The sequence below is a fragment of the Scomber japonicus genome, chromosome 1 (assembly GCF_027409825.1).
Source record: "Scomber japonicus isolate fScoJap1 chromosome 1, fScoJap1.pri, whole genome shotgun sequence".
Classification (NCBI taxonomy): Eukaryota; Metazoa; Chordata; class Actinopteri; order Scombriformes; family Scombridae; genus Scomber; species Scomber japonicus.
This window is the reverse complement of record NC_070578.1, coordinates 21,218,848-21,246,035: the sequence shown is the minus strand read 5'-3', so window position 1 is coordinate 21,246,035 and position 27,188 is coordinate 21,218,848. Positions and strand designations below refer to the sequence as shown.

Genomic DNA, 27,188 nt, shown 5'->3' with positions numbered 1-27,188 from the left:
ATCAAAACAGGCTGTGAGAATGAAAAGGGCCTTTCAAACTGTAAAACCACTGTCCACTCTACACTCCATCTGATCTAATACGAATCTAATCCGCCAAAAGCTAGTAGTGTCTCACACCGAAACCAGAGCCAGACAAAATTGTCTCAGTTAAAATCTGCAAAACTATCCTCAGCTGGACTGTTCCTGAATGCAGATGACGTGAAATAGAATCGCAACGTAACAAGACATTAAATGACCCATATCTGTAGTTTAACTCATACAGCGTAAAAAAAAGATTTGGCTATTTCCAAACTTGCTGTTACATCAGTGACACTCAGGAACTGAGACATGTACTTGTATATCATACGCCATTATACCACATAGCACACGTGTACTGTATATACCATACAAATGAAAACAAACAAACATTCACATTCAAACAGAGCAGAATACAACACTGCCATACTCTGGTAAGGCAAATCTGAACAGGGCAAGCTGTGATGAGCATTGTTAGCTAGCTACAGTATCTGGCAGCTATCTGGCATTGTTAAACCCTGTAAGAATTCATATGACTTGGTAGATACATAGTGTTTCGGAGGAGGGACAAAAATAGTGTGACGTTAATTTCCAACAGGCAATATTTAGGACAAAAATCCCTTTCAGCTCACAGAAAAAAAACAATAAAATCTCTCCCAGAAGCTACCTGTAACACAGATACATAAATAAAATGTGAATCTTGGCATTAACGGCTAACTTAAAAAACTGACACAAAGTGGGTCTGCGTTTTGTAAATATTGATACGTACAAAAAAAAAAGCTTATAAGCTGCAATTTTAAAAATAATAATGAAATGAATGTTTGTTTTTTTGGAGAAAAACATATTGACAGGGTGACCTTTTGTTTCTTCACGATGTCTGTTGCTATAAAATGTACCACCCCAAATAAACTTGACCCCACATCACAAATATAGTGCACTGTGCAACTTGTAACAAAGTTTGGCTGACTCTATCAAAGATAAGGGGTAGTTGTCGTTGTAGTGTCCCTTCCTCTGATGTCCAGGTTCCGCTGAGGATAGAGGATAGCAGGCACCAGTGGTTTGGGAACAGCAAATCCTCTTGTTAGTCAAACATCTCCTTCCCTTGTTTGTTGTCAAGTCGGGGCTGTGCGTTGTGTGTCTGATATCCACGTAGAAACAGATGCAGTCCCCTTTCTCACAGATAAGCAAATGCACAAAACACGCACACTCACACGGACGCGCTGTATGTTACAAAATGACACATTTGTCTTTATCTTTCGATTCTTTCTTGGGTTTGCGTTCCCCGCTGGAGGACTGTTTTCCCGGACTGGGTGTGGCTCCAGCTGCTGCTCCTGTCCCAGCGCCGGCGGCTGCTCCACCAGCTCCGGCTCCCCCTCTGTCCGCCTCGTCTCCCTCTGCAGGCTCCTGCTGACCCTGCTGTACAAACAAGACCAGAGAAAACGGCACAGTCAGAGAAGCAGCCAAGACTCAGAGGCTTCTTGAAAAACATCACATTTTGTTCAAATATGGTAATTTATAAAAAATGTATTAATCAATAACTGCATTGAGAATTATTGTTCTATGCCCCTTAACAACTTCAGATCAACTCCAACAAGTCCATAAAAATGAGAATCCCAATTCATCCCCAATTCCCTTCATCACAGCTCAAAACTATCTCTGATTCAAAAAGGCAACATCCTCCCTCTGTGGTACATTAAATGCCCCACATTTGTTCAAATTCCTACTTCTCCTCCCTTTCCCACCTGCTTCCGTCTCCCTCAAGCCCTCCCTCCACACCTGTGCCTGTGCCGCTGCTGCAGCTGCTGCCGCCTGCTCCTGCTCTTGCTCCTGGTAGTACTGGGAGGCTCGTCGGTCCTCCTCCTCTTGGAGCTTTTTAGCCAGCTCCATGTCACTGATACCCTCAGGGATTTGCTCCCACTGTAGGTCCTGGCTTTGCTGCTCCTGCTGCAGCGACAGCGCCATTAAATAGTCCTGATACACACATGAAGGAGAGAGAGATGGTGATGATGATGATTATGATTTAAGAGCAGAGCTGTCAATGCAATGCTTGTCCCGGTACAGCTTATGTCTTGGTCAGTCTACAGTTTGTACCTTAACCACAGCTTCTTACTTATTACCTGACCCATTCTGTCTGTCTTCATTCGTTTTTATGTGTTGTACTACTTGTAGTAATTAGTTGTGGTACAATTAAAAAAAACTCCAAACTTCTAAAACTTGCTCTAGAGTTACATATTATATTATATTCTGTATGCTCTATTCTTCTCTACGTGATGTACTTTATTGTTTCAAAGACCTAATTTCCCCACTGAGTTTTCTCTAATCTATCTGATTTGATTATGAGTTCAGAAAATGTATTTTTCTCACAGTCTGTGTTCGTGGGAATAAGGCAAACAATTTGTCAGCAAGCTCTGCGCTTTAACCTCTCTGGTCAACCAATAAGTAGACAGCTGTGAAGCCAGCAAAAACGCCTGTGAGACATATACCCCAATGAATTATTAAGGGGCACACATAGAGACAGTGTGGTACAGTGGAGCATGGAAGAAGAACGGAGGGGGGCGCCATGCAACACACGCACACACACCATGTGTTTGTTTAAAAAGCTGTTGAGGGGAACCATAACATATCTATTATTGAGGAAGCTTCCCTAACGTTTTTTTCTGTCCGGGATGGTGCACGATTTACTCTGAGAGACACAGACAGCCACTGTGAAATCAATTTTAGTTCCCTTACTTTGACATTTTGTGCCATTTAGTTGCTTCCTGAGGTTTTAAGTCTTGTGTTTTGTTTATTTTTGTCTCACCTGTCTCTGCCCAGTGTTTCTTTCATTCCTGTTACTAAAAAACTGAGCAGAGCGTGACATCACTGGCCGTGTATTCTGTGGTGCACTGTCATAAGCATATTGTGGTTAAGTACATCATTGTTTTGGTGGTTCTGCTAGCCTTGCCTGCATCACTGCTCAGACCTGGTCTATCTGATCCTGCTGACCGCGGTACACAGTCTCCGGATCCGATGGAGGCCGCAATCGGAACTCTGAATCACAGAAGTTGCCGTCTCCATCAACGTTATGCAGGCTCTCCCACACGACCTTCTCCTCTGTCAGGAAACCTTGGTCTGTAACAAGGAGGTACAGCTGGCCCTGGAAACAACCACATACATATACATGTTACATACGGCACATTACATACATGTTTTATCATGTACTTGACCCCAACTTCATGGTTTTTGCTCTTTCTACTCACTTACAATTTAATGATCCTTTGTCTGAGGGTTAAAGGTGACACTCACAGCTTTGCTTATATTGGCAACAATAGTGTACTATTCAAAACAAAGTACACAGGCTTTACTTCCCCTGCTGCTGATAACAGGAAAGGTCTGTCCCAGCTGCAGTGATATGTCAAACCAGCTGTGGGTAAGAGCTGTTTGAGATAGGATGTAGATCTGTGTGTGCTGGTTGGGCTAATATTGTATATCTGTTACATAATAAGTAGATAGCCTTTAATCAGTTCGAAGAATATGCCGTAGCAATGCTGTGCAGCCAATATTATGGAAAAAGGACTTAGGAGCTTTAGCTGAAACAGATGAAAAGCAAAGAGAGGAACAAGCTCCAAATTGATCTGCTGAAAGCTAGATCCTGCTAACATTTTATAAAAGGAATTTTTCAAGTTTGTCTTAAAACAAAATTCAAGATGCCAATACAGAGCACTGAAACAGATTTCTCTTGCTGTAATCCTGTTAATACTGGCCTTTAAGAGATCCCTTCCTAATGTGATTCTGATCTACAGTCAATGATGAGGGACTAAATCCACAGTCCTCTTTCTGTGCAAAAATGTATTCCTGAAAGTTAAGTTATTTAAGATAATATGTGACTCTGGCAGTGGTAATTCAACAAACAAAGCCAATATCTTCCTGAGATTTCACAGGAAAAACATGACCTGGAAAAATGGGAACCTATCCTAATCTGTTGCAGTTAATAATCACACATTTTTAAACATTATTAAATATGACTTAAAGTCTGTGTAAAGTCAATTCATTGATTTACTTCTAAACATATTAAATATGTTGGAAAATGGTTACAGAAAACGTGAAAAGGCTGATATCTATGCAGTACTGAAATGTGGAGATAGAGCCTTAAAGTCAGTGTAAAGCAAGAATAAATATGTGTTCTGAGTTTGACATACCACAGAAAAGTGTGTTGTTAACCACCCTGCCAAATTTGAATGATTAAAAAAAAACCCAAATATATGAAATTAGGCTTCAAAGTTGTGTAAAAATCAGCCTCTGTCTCTGCTCTCAAACGCTGTGGGCGTACCGCCGAGTTCGCTGAAACCCCGCCCCCTACCAAGTGTCACTTGTCAATCAAAGTCACCTCTACCTCCTATTCTTACTTTACATGGACTTTAATTGCTCATCTGTTACAAAATATCAAAATAAGTAACTGAAGCAAGTTTATTATGTTTAATGCACAGACAATAGATGAGGTGGCCTGTTTTGAGCATGTTTAAGAGAGTAAAGGCTGTGCTGCCTCTCATATCAGACTGAAATCTAGTTTTACCTGGTACACAATATCAAAATAGCACATGCAAAAAAACAGGAGTTGTCCTCTAGATGTAAAGCTTTGTCACTGACTGAAATGACAGATGCTAACATTTCCAGATTTATTAGTGTACTTGAAGTTTCTTCCCATTAAAGGGTAGTTTGTCACCAGGTGCTTGCTCATGAGGGAATGTTGGGTCTCTGTATAATATAAAAACGGTCTAGACCTGTTCTTTGTGAAAAGTGCCCCTAACATCTGTTGTAATTTGGCGCTATATAAATAAAATTGGATTTAACTGAATTAAGCTCTGTAGTGAGCTCCATATGGTGTTCATGCTTTCTCCTAATTCCAGCTGTAAACGGTGTTGGTGTTGGTGTTGTCAGTGCTTTATGTTTCTTTACCTTGTATTTGATCATAGTGCTGAAGTGGTTATTCCTGAAAAAGACACAGAGCTCTCCCTCCTGTACTGTGGATGTGAGCTCACATAGGCCGTGGTACGTCAGCTGAGTGGCTGTGCTGCTCAGAAACTGCTCTGCCACAATGCCTGGGAACACAGAGAAGAGGAACATACAGGAAAACAAAGAAGGGAAAGACTGAACTTGTGATTGATTGCCACACATAGAAACATAAACTCTCATACTCTTAGTATTTCACTTTTTATGGTTCACGGCTGTTGTTCCTGATAAGTTTATTCTGATAAACTTTACCTGTCACTCGCTTTTTAAATGTGAGGGATTCACTTATTTAGTTCAGGAGGACGCAAGCAAAAAGTTGACCTCATTTTGATTTTTGACTCACAAATTGTATTACTAGACCATACATCACTGGATGACTCATCAACACTACAATCACCAATTAAGCCCTCCTTGCTCATTCATGAAAAGTATTGGGTAAAGCATAACCCAGCCGTAATGTCTGTCATAGTTAATGAATATTCTGACTCTTGGCTGCAGGAGCAGGTCACAGTCACTACAGAGAACCCAATGTTAGCCCAGAGGCAGATGGGTAGTGACATCTGTAAGCAAACACCCAGAAAATCAGTCTTATACTCAAACAGAAAAGCAAAGGCTGACCTAGAAAGAGCCACAAAGTTGAAAAACAACTCCTTGGTTGATCCTTACAATTTAACAATTAAGCGCATTAACACATTACAGCAAAACAAGAGATGTGTTTTTGTGGTTTTTAGAGTGTTTGCATCAGTCAATTTAAAGTGTCAGCTGATGGGAAGTATCAGCATAAAACCACTTTAATCGAGTCCTCACAGCAGTTTCCAAGCTACAAATGCAGGAATACAATAGAAAAGTGAATCTCCCCTATCAATATCATCGTCAACTGAGAACTCTGTGTCTTGGCAGCGGCCCAGCTGACAACTGCTCAGGAAGCGCAGTGTTGAATGAGCAAACATGTAGCGGAGAAAGTTGAGGACAGCTGGTAAGAAAGCTGTGAGCTGTGGAAGTAGGTCATTTGTTGAGGAGCCACATGTATGTCCTGGTTTAATTTAAACTTGGTCTGTGTTTTGTGCAGAGTGTGTTTGCACTGGTCAGTCCAGCAAACATATGCCATGTAAAGTTAATGAATGTACCACTGATTGACTCAGTGTTATACAGCTGTACTTGTACAGCTTGTGAACAATGAAGACTTGGATATTTTTAACATGTGAAATTAAAGGAAAGAGGATTTTATCAATACGTCAATGTCTTTCAGCTCAAATCAACTTACTGTACAATAATGGACCAAACAGGAAGCACAGTTTAAGTTACTTCATAGCTTTATTTAGTTTTATAGTTTCCTCCATATTTTCTACTTCTTCTTCTTCACTTCTAACTACACAGGGATGAAGGGATGAAAGGGGAGACAGGTGCCAAGTAGGGCAGGTCAGAAAGTGGAGGGAGTGAAGAGAGAGCACTGACCTTCCCCTGCCAGCTCGCTGTTGTCTGACTGTTTGCAGGATATTATCTTCTCTACCAGCTGGTTGTAGCTGCAGTTGCCCACTGCCTTGACAATGTCATGCATCTGCAAACAGAGATAAAAAACTGTGGGAAAGAACATTCACCAGGATTTGGTACTGTTTTACTTAACACTACAATAGTGATAGAGAAAAACGCTAGTGATTGGGTGTTCACATTGAAACAACTACATATGACTTTGTACACTTGATTACAAGGTGTTTTCACACATAACCTGTTTGCTGGTGGATTGTCCCGTTTGATTCAGTTTATTTAAAGAGGGGTGTGTTAACGAAACAGCTGTATACAGAGCAATGTAAAAGATCTCCTATCTGCTGACTGGGTGGATGAATCATGCACTAAAATTATTTGGTTACTATGATAACATACACTTGGGTAGTCCCTCATTAAAAAGCATGCAGAATATAGCAACTGCACTATTTATCAGCAACTATCAGATGTCCTTTTTTATTTATAACATATGAGGTCCAGCTGCAGTCTCAACTAATAATTAATAATAACAACTAATAATACCCACCTATTTCTTAATGAGCTCCTGATCTTGACTGAGATAAACACATCATCTCAGCACAATGACCACATCTGGATTTTTTATGACCTTATGTTTACACTTACTGTGAACACTAATCAGATTTTCATTACAGAGAAACACTGTAACATGTTTTTTTTTATTCTGGGCCAAGTAAACAGAGCTATAGGTAGTAGGTCCAAACGCAACCTCAACAAACAACCAATAAATTGCCTGGTGGAATATTTATATATTCGTAGTGAGCAACGTCCATCTCACCTGGGGGTCGACCAGCCAGCCGTGGTAGAGAGGGATGTCCAGTAGATCAAACACAATGCATTCCGGTGTGTACTCGAAGACTCGCACCCCTGTGAACTTTACATTGACATCGAGGCCGGTCTGCAGCTTGTGCAACACTGCCATGGCATCACTCATGTTCTAGGAAACAAGGAGGATCTCTGTTAAAAATGGTGTGATAACAATGCAGCAGAGAGATTAAGGGATACTGCCTTTCTCTGTAGCGTTATTACTGGTTGTCTGCACACAGTCAGCATAGCTGTGAGCTATCAGGGATTGATTTTCTACCTTTTACAAAAAAACATTAGCTACCATTTATTCCTGTACAGTACCATTAAACATCTTACACACACTCATCGTTTGCTTTAGTCAAATTGTTGTGCTTTATAGTTACCTCACCATGACTTTGTTGAGTACTTTCATATTTACTGCACTTTTATTAAATTGCTCTCTATTTACTGTCAATCAACTGCCAACCACAGGAAGAAATGGAGGCCTTTGCCAGGAAACAACTGGACACAAAGTTTCTGTGTAAGCTTCAGAATCGCTGTCATGAGTGATATGTTAAGTTAATGTGATATTTCCTTTGTTTGTATTAACAACAGGTGGACGAAATCACAGGAACACTTGACAATATAATCCAATCCAAAAGCTGTGTAAGGAATGCTTCATTTCAAGTATTTTTTACCCTTTACTTTTGATGGTGGGTGGTAGAGATGTGACAGGAAATCAGCTGTACTAGAATTCATTTAATGTTTTAGTGTAGTCCTGTCAGACAATTGTTTTATTTTATCTATTTTCATGATATTTAAGTTGTTCCAGTAATTTAGCCCTGTTCCCTATGTTTTCTTGAGGCATGGACATCTGATGTTGGCCATATTTATTTTTGTGTAGAAGACCTTCTCAGAAATCTAATTTCTGGTTCAGTACACTTCATGGTTTTGGTGGGTTATGAAATATCAACTTCAAACTCCTTTATCTCTGTTAACTTGTCATGTCTTGATGTCCAGATGATGAGAGATGACTCACTGTAGCAGAAGGTATGCTCTGACATCACTTTTTCACATGATACACCCCCCCCCCCCCCCCCCCCCCCCCCCCCACCCCAACCACCACCAACACTCAGTGGCCAAACAAACCCTTTATGGCTGCTATGATCCAGAGAAAAAAGACACAGATATCAGAAAAAAGAAGGCCATCAGAATCTACAATAATCCATTAAATGTTACAGTCAGATGCCTGGAGCCTGTCTCGCAAAGCAGGTTTACTGAATTACTTGGATACATTTTTTTAAAAGCAAAGTCATTCTCCCATTGTGTTTTACTTTTAGCTGTATTGTCTTTGTATTTGTATTGTCTTGTATTGTGACCCATAAAATTGTGTCTAATTTAGTTCATGAATATTTGTTCTGAAGAGGAGATTGCATGACAATATTGACACTATTTGAGAGTGGGTACACCATAGTTACTTAACTGTAAGTACCTAAAATGGATGGCAGGGATTTTGCTTCTATCTTTTAACTGATCAAAAGTCAAGATTAAATCCATCTTCAATGTTCCCCAGTGTCTCAATGCCTTTATAGAAGGAGGTCTGCTCTAGACCAGGAGGGAAGTCTGGATTAGGGTGTAGGGGCATCAGTGGGGCCTCCAAGAGTATTTTGTAAAACAAGGTTAATCTTAACACTAAAGTGACCCACTTCCTGGAAGTGCAGAATACATTTTTAGAGGTATAAGGAATAACGGATCTGATTCAATCTGAAGCCATGTAGATTCTGAGTCTTCTTGAAACCAGTCTCAGATATATCTGCAGAGACATGAGAGTGGGTACAGTTTAATATAAGGAACAGCTAAACCGCCCTTCTCCAACAGAAGCTGCAGATGGGCCAGTTTTCGTCTCAAACCTTTGTTTCACCATAAGGCTATGAGAGCACTAGTCAACTCTGATAGTAATTTATGTGATCATAACATAGGGACCATTTGAAATGGATATAATAATAGGGCTTTTCCATTATACAGTTCTAGCACTACTCAGCTATACTCGACTCGACTCTATTCAGTTTTGATACCAGGTTCGTTTTAAACGCGACACAAACACATAAACAATGAAGTACATCAAGGTGATTGTGTACTTGCTGCTCGGTGTGTGGCTTTTTGTAACATACAAAGCAAGAGAAGAGAGCCAAATAGATGTAACGCTCTTGCCGGTATTTAAATATGGCGGGTTTGATTCTTGTATCGGACGCCGTGCTCATGACTCTTCCAGTGACGACACTCTCTGACCAATCAGTGGACCGCAATCTGTTGACGTCACATTTTAGTATTGGCTCAGCTTGCTTGGAACCTCGCCAGAGCAGGTACCAAAAAAAACACCAGGTACCAGGTACTATCCCTATTGGAAAAGCAAAAAAAACCCAGTCGAATCGAATCAAGCCGAGTTAGTGCTAGAACTGTATAGTGGAAAAGCCCCATTAGTGTGGCAGAACACTGCTCCTTTTAAATAGGTGTACCCTCCACAGCAATGACAAAGGGAGGCCATCAAAAAGAAGAAGCATCAGCAGGTATGTAAGGATCCTGTTTGGAACATGTAGACATTACCTCAGATTTTGAGTAGTTAATCTTTACTCAGCTGACAGACCCGGCAGGATTGCGGCGATAGAGTAATGTATCATCAGCATACTATGATATTTTGTGCTGCTTCACCCCTGTTTAAATGCCCCTAAAGTCAGGATCTGTATAGATGGTATCTACAAATGGCTCTATTACTAATGTAAATAGTAAAGGTGATAGCAGGCAGCCCTGTGCAGTGCCTAATTTAAGACTTGAGATTGTTTGCCTTTTGTAATTACAGAGGATTTGGGAGCTGCATGGAGCACTTTTATCTATTAAAGGAACTTATCACCAAGTCCAATCCTGGATACATTTGGTTGTAAAACACAGAACTGCCTCAAATCTCAAACACTAAAGGTACAAAAGAGCTGTTCTGGGTTTTATTCAGCAAAAATGATAACTTAAAAACTTGCTTTGTGAAACAGAAACCTGGTCCTATTTTAAAGCTGAATTTATCAGCCTCATCAATATGTTTGATGGCTTCAAATGATAATCTCGTTATCTGTACTTTTTATTTTTATTTTATTTAGAATTTTAAAAATGTAGAAAACCAGACTTGATTTATTAACATTACACAGACCCTTATTATGTATTGCTTCTCTACTATTTGGGCTTCAGAAATGAAAAAACTGATGCTGAATTCTGTAACAGCTCTACATCATTTTACCATGTGAATACAATATGGCAGATGCTGATTGCTTGTTTGCTAATAAGAGGAGAATTACCATCACAACGTCTGTATACAGTGACTTAACATGCATTCATCTCTATGCAGATTTATCTACAATTGTGTACAATTTAATGACATTTATAAGAAATGCTTTCCTTTGGGTTTTAATTGGATAGGTTTAAAACTGATTTGTCTTCTGGTACTCACATGGCCTAAAGAGAAGTAAGAAAAATGCCACCCCCTGCTGCTTTTAGACTTTTTACACTAACTGTAAAACATCAGAGTTTGTAAAGTAGAAGAATCTGAACTGAGAAATAACCCACTGTTACATATTAATACAAGGTTTGATTGAGACTCATTCTTCCGTTCAGCCTCAGAGCGATGTTTCCCAGCTGGCTCTAAACCCCTGCTGCCATTTAGCTCTGAGATCACGATAAGCCTTGCAGCTGAGCCCTACAACTCTATTAGAAGTGTGCAGTTATAAGACATTTCAATTCTTTTCTCATTTAACTGCTAGAGAAAGTGAAAATACAAGAAAATGACTCAAATGCAAAGCCAGTTACTTTATAAAGACAGGAACAATAAATTCCAATCTACAAAATGCAGATTTGAGGTTTGAGATAAGGCTGAAAAAAAATTAAATATTATTGTTAACTGACTTTCAGTTTTTTTTTATTGTATTGTGAAAATACAATCATATTGTCTTATTGTTTTACAACATTTTGTCATCCAAAATAATAATGTATGTGTGAAGAGTTTTCTTTTGAATACATTTGCCACATTTTGTGTATTTGATTCTTGAGTTTCCATACTGTAAAAAATATACTACAAAATTTCACATCCAAACTGTTTTAAGCCAACAGGATTTTAATGTACTAATTTTTATCGTCTTTCATTTCCCACAAGTAGAATAATATAGCTCTAAATGTCAGGCAACTGGTCACTTAAAGACACATTTTTCAATTGAAAGCTGTGCAGTGTGCAGCTTACAGTAGTGATACTGTACGTTCCATGAGCAGTGAGTGACTCTAGCTTTGACACTCAGCATGGAGTGCTGAGGTGTAAAGCCTTCAGCTGGCTCATCTGAGTGTGCGGATTAGGATGCTTATGAGCATCACTGATGGCAGGATTATCAAGGGCTGTGTAATGGACCACGTCTCTTCACTTTAGGGCAGAGGGCTCCAACAGCAGATGAGCACTCCGGGATCAGATGATTAGCACTGCATCTCTCATGTTCATTTGTGCTCGTGTTGGATGCATTTCAACAGAAATGTATATCAGCACAGTACTCTGCTTTACATTTTTACTTTCACTTGTCAACATAAGAGTGTACAAGAGAAGGCCTCTTTGTCGATTTTCAACCAAAACTGGTCTAAAAACAAAACCCTCAGAACATTAAATTAAGCATTTCCCACATTATAACATAATGACACCCAGAAATCTAATCAAGTCTAATCAAGTATCATGCTGTAGAAAATTCATGTAAAAGAAAAAGGCCTTGTCTGTGGATTTGGAGGAATGAGCAGATTAATTCATGTTGCATTCAGATTTTAAACTTATCATGTGTGCACGTTGATACATATTTCATGAGTCTGTGTGCCTCCGTTTGTATGAAAATCTGTCGAAAATGTACACATCAGATCCATGAACCGAAAAATCGACCTATCAATCACTGGAGGACAAATATGAACCATTACATCATGCCATGACCCATTAGTCGCAGCTGTAAATAATGAGCAGTTTACAAGACTGTAATGTCCCACAATGTGAGTCATACTTTTATGACTTCTGGCACATACCGACAGCTGTTGCTGCTCTTCATTTTTGTTGGACGTATCATCAAGTTCATTTAATGTTTGTTTGGCCACATTTACGTACATTAGGAGAGAAGAATATAAGAAGTACCTGAAATAACCTTAATTGATTTCATAATTAAGTGGACGTTACGTGTATTAAATCAGTGTCTATCAACTGATATCTCAGTCTGTCGTTATTCACTCCTTTGCTCTCCATATGGAGCTAATAAACTCTGCTATATTTCTTTTCATGAGCTTCTTTATATTCACACTTTAAAACAAACCGTCCTCATCATGCTTTTGTTTCAGCAGATGTCTCTCTTTTTCAAAATTTGATTACCAGGGTGTTTACCAGCACACACGTATGAAAAAATTAGCATTCATTCATTGTCAGCGAGGCTCGGGTTAAAGGAGGCACATCAGAGAGCAACGCTTTTCAAATCCCACACTGGGGTACTATCTGCTCTCCTCACGACAAGAAAAGGGTTCAAGCTAAAATCTTTGAACAATACCTATGAATATGAATGACAAATTAAAACCAAACAGGCTTCTTAAACATGATCACCCATTTCCTCCAATGGTGGGACTGTCATCATAGAGGAGTGTTGTAGAACTGGGGTCCGCTGAGATAAAAAGCAGAGTAAAACTGCACTCTCACTTTCAGAGCTCCTCTGAGTAAATATTTAACAATAGCTAAAGAGCAGCCCTCCAACAGCTATTTTAATCCTCATACACTCCTGTGACAGATGTTTTTAAGATGAATATATAAATAGAACTACCTCTGTTGTGAACGCCATTTTTAATGTCAGGGAAGCTTCAGTTATGTTTTGTCACAATCCAACAAGCACTGAAAACACATGTAATGGAAGGGGCACCTGCTCACACTCACACCTGCTCTCTAGATCTCAGCTTCCAGCATCCCAGAGCCCTGCCCGCTGTGGTTTCCACATGCTGCATCAACCACAGACAGCACATGAACATGAGGACACCCACATGCAAAAAAAAAAAAAAAAAGGCTCACAGGCCAGTGTCTAGGATTAGTCCGCCATAATAACTATGCAACACAAACTCTAACCACTCCCTTACTGTGCACACTGAAGACACCACTGATTTATTTAAGAGCCTGTATTTCAACTCAAATTTAGAAAAACCATTCCAGTGAACTTCAACGGGGGCGATCATTCACAGATGTGCTGGTCCTCTGCCACGCAGGAGGAGGAGACGCAGGGCTCCTCCCACACTGTAGGCAGACAGTGGAGATGGGAGGAAGAGCTGGAGCTCCATCTCCAAGTGCTTTTCATGGTGAACCACACACACAGTCACAGCCTCAGTAATAGCCCGGAGCTAGACCCAGCCATGCGTCTCTAAGCATTCACCGCCATGCGAAACAACATAATCTGACACTCCTGACCCCTGTTGTTCCCTGGGCCTTGTAAGACACATCTTATGTAACCTATAGAGCAGCAGGGAAAAAAGCTAAGCTGCAGTTTTATGTGGTTTGTACTCAACCTGACGCTTATTTCCATATTACAGAACGTTCGCTGACCTTCTCCGTTACCTTGATGCAAATGTTGCACACACTCGCTTGAGGCTATATATTGAATATGTCTTAGAGTGTGTGTGTGTGTGTGTGTGTGTGTGTGTGTGTTTAGCATATCAGAGCAGTGTGCACCTCACTTCATATGCAGTGGTGAAAATATATCAATAATGGTGGTGAGAACAGAGGAGATATTTTGAGTGTATCAAGGAGACAAAGTGAGTGCTCATGTTAAACGTGCACGATTACAGTTTTAGATGCATGAGAGAGAGAGAGAGTTCTTCCCAAAGGCCCTACGCTCCTCAACTACCATGTACAGTCAGCAGCTTAGTAATACACACACATTAAGCAAAAACACACACACAACTGTTTAATAATAATATTCTGCAGTAATTAGGCAGGCCTTACCTGCTCATAGTTTAATCGCTGAGCCTCTGATATCTCTTTTGGCTTGGTTTCCAGGATGTAGTCTCCTGCAGCGGGAAAGGAAGAGAGAGATATTGGCAGATATGTTGAGTTATGCAGCATTGATAGAGAGAAACAATCACTACCTTGATCAGCAACAATTATCACAATGGATTCATAGTTAAAGTGTTTGTATGGAGTGTGACAAATGTTTTGAGATGTGTCAAAGGAAGGGCTGGGCCAAATACGTAGGTTCAGTCAGGTTTCTGTCAGATGCTGTGTCGCTTGACAGATCTATTGACTCTGCTCTGTAGCCTGGAGGCTGTCGAGCTCCAGCTTGGTTTAGGCCTGGTCAGCGCTACAAAGATGCCACTTTCTTATCCTGGACAAAGCAACCACAGCAAGTCTTGACAACACACAGCTAGACTAGTACAGCAGAGGTAGGTGGATATTTCTAAAGCCACGCAGGTTGGTCACATGTTTCTTTGCCTTTATTTTGAGCAGCATATTGTTGATAAAGTGTTTTCTGAGTTAAAATGTTTTGCATACTCTGAATGGAAGAGAAAGTAATGCAAATACAGTCGAGTCCAAAAGTCAATTGGAAAGTAGTCTCACACTTTTGGACTCCACTGTGTATTCTTGTTATTGCTGTGAAGGTTCTCTTGCAGTCAATTCATTACTTCTAAAACTCTTGTGTAAGTATTTTTCTCAAAATGCTTCACTGAGAATCATTAATTTAGGAATTGTCTCATGCTGCACTGTCAACACATATTTTCAGAGAGAAGTATTCAAAGGAATGCCATCGACCTCTTGTCATCAACAGCCATATTAAATGAAAACAGCTACACACATAGAGAAAAAAATGCTTTGCAATTTCTTTTGCTCAAGCAAGAATGAATGGAGTATATCCAAGGGGAGAAAAAAAGTCTTTTTAAAGCTTTTTTCCAGTGTAAAAAGCACTAAATTATTGCAATAGTGAGCCTGAGGCTGGATGATTTCTTCATGTGCATGCTGTGATACATTACATTGGGTCCACCCCAAAAACAGACTTGCACAAAAGACATTTAAATCTAAACTAAAGTTTCAGAAGGTGTTTGGACTGACTTTCGGAATGTCTTACTGTTGTTGATGGTTGCATTAAAATAACTCTTCTGATTTGATTCATGTGCTGTTACCCATAATTTAAGTGCAAGTCAAGCCTTTTCCCAGCAGGTGGCCGGCCAGCTGAATGGTCTTACTACAGTATATCCACAACAGGGAAAATCCTTCACTGCTCTGTTCTCCAGTGAACTGCGCACAGATTAATCTCTGCTTCTGGATCACTTGCTAACTCCACTGTGTGCTGCTGAGCAACGACCACCACCCTTTTTGACACCACATCTGAATGTTATCACTCATCATCGCTCCTGATTTGTGTTTTATGACAAATACATGTACATACACAAACATCGCTGACTTTTAGAAGTTATCAGTAGCTTCTCCTGAACATTACACAAGATGAACTGCAATGAGCTGAGACAACCAGATAGAACAAGGTGAACGTGTCTTCCTAAATATCACACAGACAAACAAATAGTAGTTTACCTGGAATGTGTAGAAATGAGAGCGCTGTTTGAGCCATGATAATAAAACAGATGCCAAGACGCTCTACACACATAGTCCTGTGATCTGGGACAGTTTAGTTAGTGGATACTAGAAGCTCTGTGATAAGTTAAAAGGAGACACTGGTGAGACCTGTGCTGTGATCAGATACTCTACTTTGATACTGTTAAGACATTTTAACTATAAAGGGCAGTAGACAGCCAAAGAGATGGGATGACTCCTGTTTCCTTCACAACAGTAGAGGACAACTCATGGGGGATCGCTCTGTTCTGGTCTCTACTTCTGTTGACTCTGGAATATGTATATATAGTATATGTACACACAGTATACCTATCCTTAAATATGTAATCACTCATTTAAGGGGATGTGAAACACAAACATATTTACTAGCATGCTGAAACACAGTGTCAGTGTCTTTATAGGTTAGTGTGTTTACAAGTGCAGGCGCACAGACAACACTGTCTTCTGCAGGTTAGAAAACAGTCATTATTGTAACTAGGTTAAAGAGGTCATGCAGAAGAGCGCCAGAACAGTAATACAACACAACACGCAATCTTGTCATTATTACAAGTTTTTTCCCCTTTGATAAACAATGTGACATCGCATTTGTTGGCAACTTGCTCTTGCGTAACAGATTTAATAGCTGCAAACACTCACCAAGATATTCCATTAGTTGCTCAGCAGTTATAATTTCCATCATAGGTGGCATCTTAACCTGCAACAGAGACACATGAAACACCCCATTTTAATTTACTTAGCATTCATTCATCAAACAAAGCACTGCAACATAAGCTGACCAAAACCAAACTATTCACTGTTGGGAGAATACAGGGCAGCACAGTTTGTAAAACAGCTCACGCCTTGACAGCATTCAGCACGCACTGGCATGCTAAAATAAATTAATGTTCAATGTCAGCATTGAGAAACATTATATCAACATGTCTTGACAGTAAATTGATTTTCACAGGAGATGGATAGAGTGGATTTGTGTTTCTTTGTGTAGGCACACTACTTTGTTATTAACCGTCTACTTAATCATGTATAATAGGGCTCTGTGATAAAGATAATAATAACAACTGCTGTTTAAGTTCAGAGCGACCTCATTAAACATCTAGTCGTTCTAAATTAGGATTCCTATTGATCTATGCTAATCTCAGAGGCTTTACCTTCCATGCGAGCAGAAGGACATTCATAATTGCCAGTAATGGACACGGGCCGTTCTCGTTTTGAGTGATGATCGGCGTGTTCTCCTCCCTCCACTTGATCCACTTAATGTGGTATATGGACTGGCCGGCGGCCCGGTCCTTGGTGCAAGTCTTCGTCCCATCAACCCCGTACTCGCTCTGCAGGGCCAGTGCCAGCCCTCTGTCCTCCAGCCCCTCGCTGTTCAGGTCAGAGCTGGGGCATGAGTTGAGGTTGGAGAAGGACTCAAGTGAATCAATGCTTCGGGATTCTCCGCCGAGGCTGGGATCGGGGTCACTCCCACTCGGTAATCCCTCCGATAAGGTGTGATCACCGGACAGCCCCGGTTTGACGCTTGCTGTGATTGCGCTGTCCGGACATAGATGAGTCGGTTTGACAAGTTTTGTCGGCTCGTTATTTCCACAAGCAGAAACCTCAGCCTCGACATTTGCACTCTCTCCGGCGGAAGGTGAGGACGGGCCGTCGTTTTTGTTGTTTACTAACTTTAGGGCACCACCCTCGTTATCTCCTGCAGCCAGTAGAGACTCATGCCCCATCCCGTTACTGATCTGATCCCCGGACCACGACCCGCTCGCCTCGGTGTCCTTCTTCTTCTTCTCCTCCTGCACCGGGGGGACTTGGATCACTGCTGGCACGTCGGACTTCCCGGCACTGGAAATGACATTAACGGCGCCGGGAGCACTAACGTTTGTGGTGCTGTTATTACAACTAACGTTAACCAAAGTACTGAGAGGAGCCTCACTATTCTTGCATTTCTCCGCTGTTCCTTTCACTCCGCCGACAGCCTTAACGTCGCCCATCTCTCCCGCGATCGTGGCGCACAGAGAGCTCCCGTCAGTGTCTCGGTGCAGGTTTGCATTTTTCTCCATTTCGATTTACAGCTTGTCGACAGATTTTTTTTTTAGCTAAATTGCAGCAGCAGCCTCGGTCCCAAAGACGCCATGACAACTCCGCGAGTGACGTCATCAGAGTAAAGGGGGCGGTAACGGCCGGACGGTGGTGCGTTTGGGTGGGCTCGTATTCTTCAAATCCTAAACCACCGAAATATCGACATTTCTTCAAACATTATTCAGTGATTGGCTATGGTACATGTCAGCGGCTGAATTATAGGTGATGTTTAATTAAAAAAAATATTAAAGCATAATTTAAGATTAGTATTTTTCACCATAGCAATAAAGCTTACATATGGTGTATAGTATATTAGGTGCTTGTGTTTACATCAGGTTGTGAATAGCTTTATACAGAATCTGACGCTTTAGCAACAAAATTATATTGTTAATGTAAAAACAGTATATAGGCTATACAATGGGTGTTTCAATGAATTAGGCCTACCATGTATGGTATCTTCTGTCATTTACCAGAACAAGGCAAATGTAGAGTTTGTCTTGTTTGACATGTTTCTGTCTGTTCTTAGCAAGGTGACAGTCGTGGTCTATTTAACAACAACAACAACAATAATAATAATAATTAAAAAATAACCCACAATAAAGGTTAAGTCTTCCTGAATGGGGAGATAGGCCTTTTGTAACAGAGTTTAGAACGAGGAGTCCTGAATGAAGCATGAACGGGACTTGCCGTGGCCGTCCTGCGCATAGACATACGTCTGTGGTCCTGCCGAGCGTTTGTGAGGCCACGATAATCTCGCGTGACCACACTACTGTACTACCGTGTGGATAAACGAGACTTTGGAAATGATGAGGCAATTTATTGGCTGTGAGAGTTTGAACTACATTCATGTTTTAAATCATGGACTGTATATAAAAAGTGTTTGTAGTATATATAATATTATTAATATTATGTGGTTTGAAAACAGGAACGTCTGTACTTCTATTAGGTGCAAAACTCCAATAATCCCGAAGCCAATCTAGTTAATTGGTTTTAATAGCCTACCGCATCTACGCCCAGTTTTAATCACTGACATTTTTTTTTCAAATTGTGGACTGTCATGGCACATTTTATTGTTCAAAACTCAATTACAAACCTATATTGCGTATTTCATTGCTACAAAGCGCACATTTGTCTCGAAACAGTGGCAATTAAAGACAAAAAATACCAACAAAAAGAAAAACACGTTTAGGCTAAGCGTGAAAGTAAAATAGGTTATTTAGGAATGAGGCAAGTAGATATACTGTCTACATGAACTGCTGTACCCTGGGTAAACCCACTCAATTTGAGAGATCTGACCAATAAACATGCAGTAACTCCTTAGATTCACCAGGTGGCAGCAATTTCTCGACCCTGCTGAGAAAGCTAATGACGTCTCTCAGGAAAATCATTCTCTCAAACTGCATGAAAATATTTCCTTCATTGGGAATTGGGGACCCAAACAAAGCCATAACCGTAACAACCTGTAACCTAAAGCATTAGATTGATAGATATAGCTTCAGACAATGCATGATAACAGAACAGAGCAAGTGTTGGAGACATGTTAGGTTTTTGTTTATATTGTTTAACTTCATTTCTTTAGGATATAGGATTAGGTATCACTGTTGTCTCTCAATATCACTCTCACTACCCAATGTATTGCTATTTTAGCTGTCAGTAATCTAAATTATCAAATGGTGTGATGATTACATACAAAATAGTTTAAATTCATTATTTTTATTTTGAAATAAAGAGCTACTTTGGAGTAGAGCATGCAGGCGATTGGGGAATCAGTCATAATTGTTACCTTTAATGTGTTTTTAGATTTCTGTAACTCTGTATGGTGTCCTTGAGTGCCAAAAAATGTGACTTTAAATAAAATGTATTATTATTGTCATTATTGTTATTACCTGTTCAGCCTCTGGGACATAAAGCACCTGAGCTTCAGAAAGGCACCTACAAACATATTTGTGGCAAGTGGCTGAGAGGACTGATGTGTTAAACCTAAAAAAAATTAATGTAAAAACACAAAGCATATTTAAGCATATTTAAGTTCATGCCAAAAAAGTGACTTTTAAGTTCGTTTTACTGAGAGTGTATTGAAGTCTAAAGTAAGTCTAAAATAAAATAAATGTATTATTATTATTATTGTCTTTAACCTACCACTGTTGGGCAAACACATACTTAACAGTTGTGTCAGTTAGATTTGTTAAAAGGTGAAGCACAGAGACCAGATAATGCATAATGATGTGGTTTACAAAGGAAACCAAAGCAGGAAATGAACACTGAGGCTGTCTGTCAGATGGTCCGTGTTTTTCTTAGATTTGTCTTTTTTTTAAAAAGTCTTCATAGCCATTATTTTATCTCTAGTATTAATGTGAGCCCTTGTTCTCAACTGGAAAAAAAATAGCTTTGAATTGTCATTTACATGTCTAAATTCATCAGTCTGTAACTTAATACAGGGGTGTCCCTCCAATCCCAACAATAAACACATACACCACCTAATACCAGCAGATGCAGGAATAGGCCACTTTCATATATATCATCAGACTAGATCAAAGGTTGTACATTGCATTCAGTCTCCACTATTACATAATTTAATTATTTATTGCACATATTCTATTCATTTATTTGTTTATTTTGCTCTTATCACCTTCATACATTTCATACACTTAATTTCTTGATCCGTAGCACAATCCTTTGTACAGTCAATGTTTCAAGTCTTATAGCCCATTTAAAAACTCTTACTACAGACTTGTTTATTTCATTAATATTGTTACTTTACTCTTGTTCTATTATTATTCTTATATTTGTGGTTTGTGTGTGATCAAACCTTATTTTATCTTATCAAAGACAAATATTCCTGTCAAGCACCCTATGCAATGTAGGTTATTAGACTTGCTTATTCAGCCTTTTTTTTTAAAGTTCAAGTCTAAAACGTGGATTACAGTTATTACTCAAAGTAAAATGTTTGAATGCATTAATTCCTAAAGTGAAAAGAATGAAAAGGTAAGCTCTGGTAGCCTACTGGTTCAGACACATGCCACAACTCATAATCTCATACATTTAGGTGACTTTAAAGACAAGACATTCTAGTTTATTTCTTATGTGAAGCCAAAGAGACTTAAAGGTGCATTGAGTGTAATTTAATTGCACCTATAGTGAAACATACTTTTCAGAAATGGAATAAAATATTTACCAGAATGTTTCAATCAGTGTATAATCTAAGCCTTTTTTTCAAAACTAGTTTTAAGTTAGAACATGTTGGATAGTGAGTCATTTTAATGCTAGTTTCAAGAAAACTTATTGGGTAATTTTTGCTTATCTCATCAACAGACTTAGTTAACTAATTTAACTAGTTAGAATATTTTATACCTTTTCAATAGGAAAGTTTATACAGCAACAACAACAGAGATTTGTCCTCTGTACAACCTCAAACCACTCCCCAAAAAGTTGGTAAAACCGGAAGTCATGATTAGCGGAAGTACACCACAGATGTATGTTCTGGCATAAAAGCCCCTACACAATTTGCAGTCTGATAAATGAAAGCAATCTCAAAAAGCAGTGTGGTGTGTGTTTTCAGACTGCTAGCCGAGATGTGCCCTACAAACATGCTTACTGTTCAACAGCGGTTAATAATAATCCAATGAATAAATAAATATATTGTAAAGCTTATAGTGGTACGTTTTAACCCCCTTGTTTGTTTGTTTGTTTGTTTGTTTGTTCATAACCTTTTCAAGAAATGCATTGTTTGATATGGACCTGTATGGACCCCGTGTTGTCTCTCTCTTCACACACTCATTTGACTGACATCCATACATCATATACTAATTAGTTAGCCACCTCTTTAATTCGGTTTAACTGACACCTCTGATCCATTTTAACGTAGTAATTTTGCATAATAACATTTCATTGTTTAAATGTTTGCTATGGTATACATTTGTTATGACTTACTGAGCCGGGTGGAACACTTAAACACACTTTTGGATTTAGGAATATAAAATTGAGTCAAAATAGTAGGAAGTAAATGAGTCAGTGATTTCTGTGATAGTAGTTATCACATATGTCATATGTTCAAAGTAGTAAAAAGTGGAGCAAATATTATCAGCGATGTGACAGTTCACCCTGTCAAATGTGTCTGGTGTGTTCAAGATAAAAATAAATGTAGCACCGCTTCTCTGAGTTATAGGTATGTCCTGTCTCTGTCTGTGGGCACACCGGAAGGGAGGAGGGTTTATCTCTGTGTGTATGTGTGTGTGTGTGTTTGTGTGTAGCTGGCGGAGAGAGGGGCAGAGGTGCTTGTGATGGGAGCTATTGCTAACTAGGAAGCGCGGCTATACCTTTAAGTACTAAAACGAAACAAGGAGCCATCAGCGGCAACACAGGGTCGCATTTATACCTGGGCTTAGAGGGGATTTCGATATGATAACTTTATTTGTTAAACTCCTTCTCATGCTTTGCTGCCTACAAGATATCACAGGTAAGTTTGTGATTGATTTCAAAGTGGGGGGAAATGAAAGTGTTCACGATCAGTGTAGCTAGCGTTAATCGGATCAAGCAGTTGTACTCTTGCTGTCGAACTTGCTAACTTAGCTAGCTGGCTAATGTTAATGTTCAGAGTGGTGAACCTGTGTGTGTACTCCGTGTCGGCTAAATATCAGGTTGTTTACATCTTGTGTGATACAGTGACGCCCTGGTATAGATAACACCGCAGTTTTTCACAGTTCCTGACTGGCACGCCGACGTTAAAGTGCTAACATATGCATAACATTTGAATAGCGGAGACGAAACACAGTCGGAAGTACCAGAAAAAGTGTTGAATTGTCAAAAATGATTTGAAAACCGCGGACGCCTTTCTGGTAAATGGTGCCATATACAGCTAAATGTAGCTAGCGGTTGTCTAGATGTAGGTTATATGATAAGCTGTGCTGCAGCAACTGTCGACTGCTGTCACATCTGCCAAACGCATATTAGCCATCTCAATTTTCCACTACAGGCTGGTCATGAGCCTAACTTAAACTTTTTTCTGATCCGCTAACATTGTTTACAGCAGCAAAAGAGATCAACAGCGTAAGCAGTTTCATATCTTTTCACTGTTCTTACCAGAGACGAGCGCCAGACTGAATTGATTACATTAGTTTTACCAAGAGTTGTGGAAACCTTGACATTTCTTTTATTGTCTTGTTTGTTGCTCGTCATAACCCCACGAAATCTTCAGTCTAGTGCCTATCAAAGATTTTCTTCAACAAGACTTTTATGATATCTGAGCAGTGCCAGATAGCGCCTGATCTCAGAAACAAAAGTTTCAATCGTAGTTTCCAGCTATCAGTGAGTCATCATCGTTCCTCTAAAGAGCAAGACTCAAGTGTTGCATAAATAAAGGAAATACTAGTAAATTAATTTAACCCAATGATGGCTCTCTGCCCTTAAACAAAATACTTTATCCAGAGGAATTTCTGGTTTTCAGAATTCATCCAACTATACAAAAGAAGTGCTTCACAAACATCACAACAAAACATACAAATAGACTAAGAATACATTGTCAAGAGGTTGTCTACAGTATATGTAAAAAGTGGCTACTGGCAGGTGCAATTAAACAAAAGTATGCCTATGAGAAAGTCATTGAAAGCAGCAATTAAATTTTTTTTATTAATTTTTTTTTTATCCTCTTATAACCCTTGAGGACACCGATGTTGCTGAGACAGCTCAAGACACTTAAAGTGCTGAGAGGGAGCGGAAAAGCAGGACACCACCTACAGTTTAACTTTTTTGGAACAAAGCTGAACTGCTTACTTAACAGATCATGGGCAAACAGGATTACTATTGCACTAATGGCAAAGCTTCATTTCATTGATTTAATCAAATGTTGGTGAGCGTAGGCTTGATCCCTGAGCACAAATGGGCATTGTTAGCGCATTATAAAGAATGCAGTTTTTTGAATTTTGTGTACAAGTGTCTAAAATGATTACTTGTTTCCGATGTTTCATTTGGTCTGCCTTTTTGTCGAATTCACAATCCAACTGTGTTAGTAAGGCTGGGTGTGAAACAATCACTGTACAACATGAGCCATGAAAGCCAGAGTGCAGTAACATCACCTTGATTTTCCCTGGCTTTTAGCGTGGTATAAGTTGCAGTATAAATTTCAAATGGAAAAGACTATTTTTCTCTGTTTGTACTGTATGTCTTTAAATCCGGTGACCAGACAGAGGCAGCATAAAGGTCCATGTTTCTAATGTACAAAGGGACTATGTTCAATTTATTCACTCCTAAGGGACATAAAAGGTGGAATGAAAAATGTTGCTTCATTTCACTAAACCACACACTGCCTATAAACATGTGATCAGTGTGACAGACATACTGGAAATGATCTGTGTGGTTAAGCTGCTGTTACTCAGGCTAGCAGACCATTGTCTTGAGTTATATGTATTATATGTATTTTTGCTATGGACAGTTTTGAACAGGCTTAATGCATGCAGGTTACAACCATCTCTCTTACTTTTATTTTTCCAGCACTGTCTGAGCTGTCACTGTCCCTGGGTTGCTCTGAACTGTGGGGTGTTGGATGTGTTATGTAAGCCAGCTTGCTAACACACAGCATGGAAATGCAATGCTGAGATCAGTTGTGATCCATGCAGTCACCACCTCCTCTGTTTGTGTCAGTGGTTTCCTGTCTTTCTCTCTCTCTCTCTCTCTCAAAAAACAAAACAAAACCCCCAACAAGTCTCTGGGGTAATTTAAGCGGAAATTTATCTGAAATCCCGATGACCCAATCTTTCTAGCAAAACTGACTGTCACCTTAGGGTCAGGTCATGATTCTATATGTTTTTAATACAACAAAATAAGGCAGACCGTTGAATAAGAGATTAAGTAGATTTAAAAAAGCTTTTGAGTAGTGTGTGTATGTAGTGATCAGTTTAAAAAAAATCTGACCAATTTAACAACACATTTAAAAACAATTATCATGATTAAATATAATTTAACTTTAAAATCAAATAAAATGCTCCATATATGAAATAACCAATACTGAAACAATTGACAAAATTAGTTACATTTTTTTTTCCTGATGCCAATTTCATTTATTTTGAGTAGACATGTTACAATTGACATATTTCAATATTAATATTTTTCAAAGCCGTGATAATGACAGACATGATCAAATTGTGATGACAACACAGTCATGAATATACATTGGTTTATGGGCATAATGTAGTTTTGTGGGCTTTTGGGGCAGACCATTAAAAAAAAATATTGTATTTTCTGTCTGATCACAATGTTGTAAGACCAGTTGGGCTTGAACCATAGCTTGTGTTTGAAATGAGGTTAACCTTTCAGCAGCTTGGTTTTGAGGGCCATGAAACATACAGCAACTCTTCTATCATTTTTCTGGTTTCTGGTTGGCTTCTGTCCAGGTGTGTCTGACTGCTTGGCATCCCAGCCAGTCTCATGTCTCATTTCTCAACCAACTGAGATTTGTTTGACTGGCATGACTGAGTCAAAGCTGCATTTGTTCATATAGATCAGAAGCAATGAAGTGTTACAGTATCTCAACCTATGCCCAGTCACACAGGATGTTTAAATGCATAACAACAAATTATACATTGTTAATGTATTCCTTTATGTCCAATCTTTGTTTATTTTTTTATATGTAAATTTGAGCAAACATGTTAGAACATCTGAGAAATGTTATTATGCAACTCAACATCTGTTAAGAAATCAGCCTTGTGCTGTCACATTATTACATATTTATGGAGTTTGACACATCCCACCAAGATGACTGGTCTGGGCAATCTGAGCTGGCAGTGTTTGTTTTAGTACATAACCAACATATTCCCTGGTTAATTACAGCCTTGCTCTCTCACATACCAAAGCCCATCAGGCTGGTTGTTGGTTCAGTCAAGTTTGTTGTCATTATTTTCATTACTGAGAGAAGGCTAAAGAAGCTAATTCTTGGAATATCTTCTCTTTGCATTCACAGACAAGTTGCTACTAGTTTGGTAAGGCCACTCCCAGTTTGGGGAGTTATGACTCCCACCACAAGGAAGCCCTACAGTAAAGCGCAAAACAGTGAAGCACACAAATAAAGGCAGAGTGCCTACATAATCTCTCCCTCAGGGAGTCTCTTAGTAATGAGCATTTTTTCTTTCACTAAAAGAACTTTGAATCTAGTCCTGTATTACTAATAAACTTATTTCGAAAGGCTTCATCATTGTTGTGTCATAGCAGAACTTTTCCTGTTACAACACAGTACTCTTGAATTTGGTTTGTAGCATTTTGTGTTTCCTTGGAATGTGGATTAGCATTTAAAGAGTATTCAGCCAATTCAGTCCCTGAGCGGACACAATGACATACAGTACTACTGAAAAAGAACCTCGGTCACCTGATGGATTGTGCATCATGTGCTCCTCCCTTGTGCTCTAAACTGACCACTTTCTTTGTCCTTGTTGAAAGAACAAAGAAATGGTCATTATGAAAGGCAGGCAGGATTAACTCTGTGGGATCACGTCAATAAACTGAATAAGCCTGTTAAGCTAGTCTAGTGAGCGACAGCTTGTACTATAGCTGGTCACCTTTGCGAGGTTCATCCCTATTTTACCAAACTGTCTCCAAAAGCTGTTTTTCATGGAGAAACAAGTTGACATGTCACAATAGGAAAAAGCACAGGTGTAGGTGATAACATGCATCAAGGAGATTTAATTCCATTAAGCTGTTCCTGGTATCGTACATGCTGGCTCACTTTTAAACTGTCAGGCCTTATTGGGACATTTCAATAGAAGAGAGCCGTCCTTTAATAAATTATCATAATTAAAAATGCCTATCATGACAATCAGAATGTCTGATGTGAAAAGGCCCATTGGCCAGAGAAAGTGTTTTTCAGATCCTCTTGCAGGTGTACAGGTGCAGTTGTTTTCCTGTTGATTGCATGATATGTCTTTTTAAAAAAAGAACTTACTGATGAAGTCAACAAAATGCTTCATCAGGTTTTAGTCCATTAGCTGCAAATAAAATTCACCAAAATGATCAAGACATGGATGATTATTTCACTTTTTACCTGTGAAGCGCTTCTACCTGGATCTGTTTTGGAGCAGCTAATACATTGCAAGCTTTAATATCTGTCTATTATATCAAACTCTATTTGATTAATAATCCAATAATAATTAACCAGGAGTGATAGTAACACATTGAA

The 27,188-nt window shown here is 39.3% G+C and overlaps 2 protein-coding genes across 3 annotated transcripts in view; one reads left to right on the top strand and one right to left on the bottom strand.

Annotated features, from left to right (window-relative positions):
* Window positions 1-791: 791 nt before the first annotated feature.
* Window positions 792-18,121, bottom strand: mindy2 (MINDY lysine 48 deubiquitinase 2). Of its 2 annotated transcripts, none has more exons than XM_053322238.1 (9): window positions 17,104-18,121; window positions 16,595-16,652; window positions 14,339-14,403; window positions 7,304-7,462; window positions 6,460-6,562; window positions 4,951-5,093; window positions 2,978-3,151; window positions 1,792-1,986; window positions 792-1,431 (listed from the first exon to the last, which is right to left on the bottom strand). In XM_053322238.1, exons 1-9 carry the CDS (start codon window positions 18,007-18,009, stop codon window positions 1,243-1,245), a joined length of 1,992 nt encoding a protein of 663 aa, XP_053178213.1. In that variant the 5' UTR covers window positions 18,010-18,121; the 3' UTR covers window positions 792-1,242. The 2 variants fall into 2 exon arrangements, with proteins under 2 accessions (XP_053178213.1, XP_053178221.1); XM_053322246.1 differs by having other exon boundaries at window positions 792-1,428.
* Window positions 18,122-22,214: 4,093 nt separating this feature from the next.
* adam10a (ADAM metallopeptidase domain 10a) overlaps window positions 22,215-27,188 on the top strand; it is a 31,171-nt gene continuing 26,197 nt past the window's right edge. Inside the window, exon 1 of the mRNA XM_053320490.1 lies at window positions 22,215-22,484. Coding sequence (XP_053176465.1) covers window positions 22,427-22,484 — 58 coding nt within the window. The 5' untranslated portion in view covers window positions 22,215-22,426. The remainder of the gene's footprint in view (window positions 22,485-27,188) is intronic.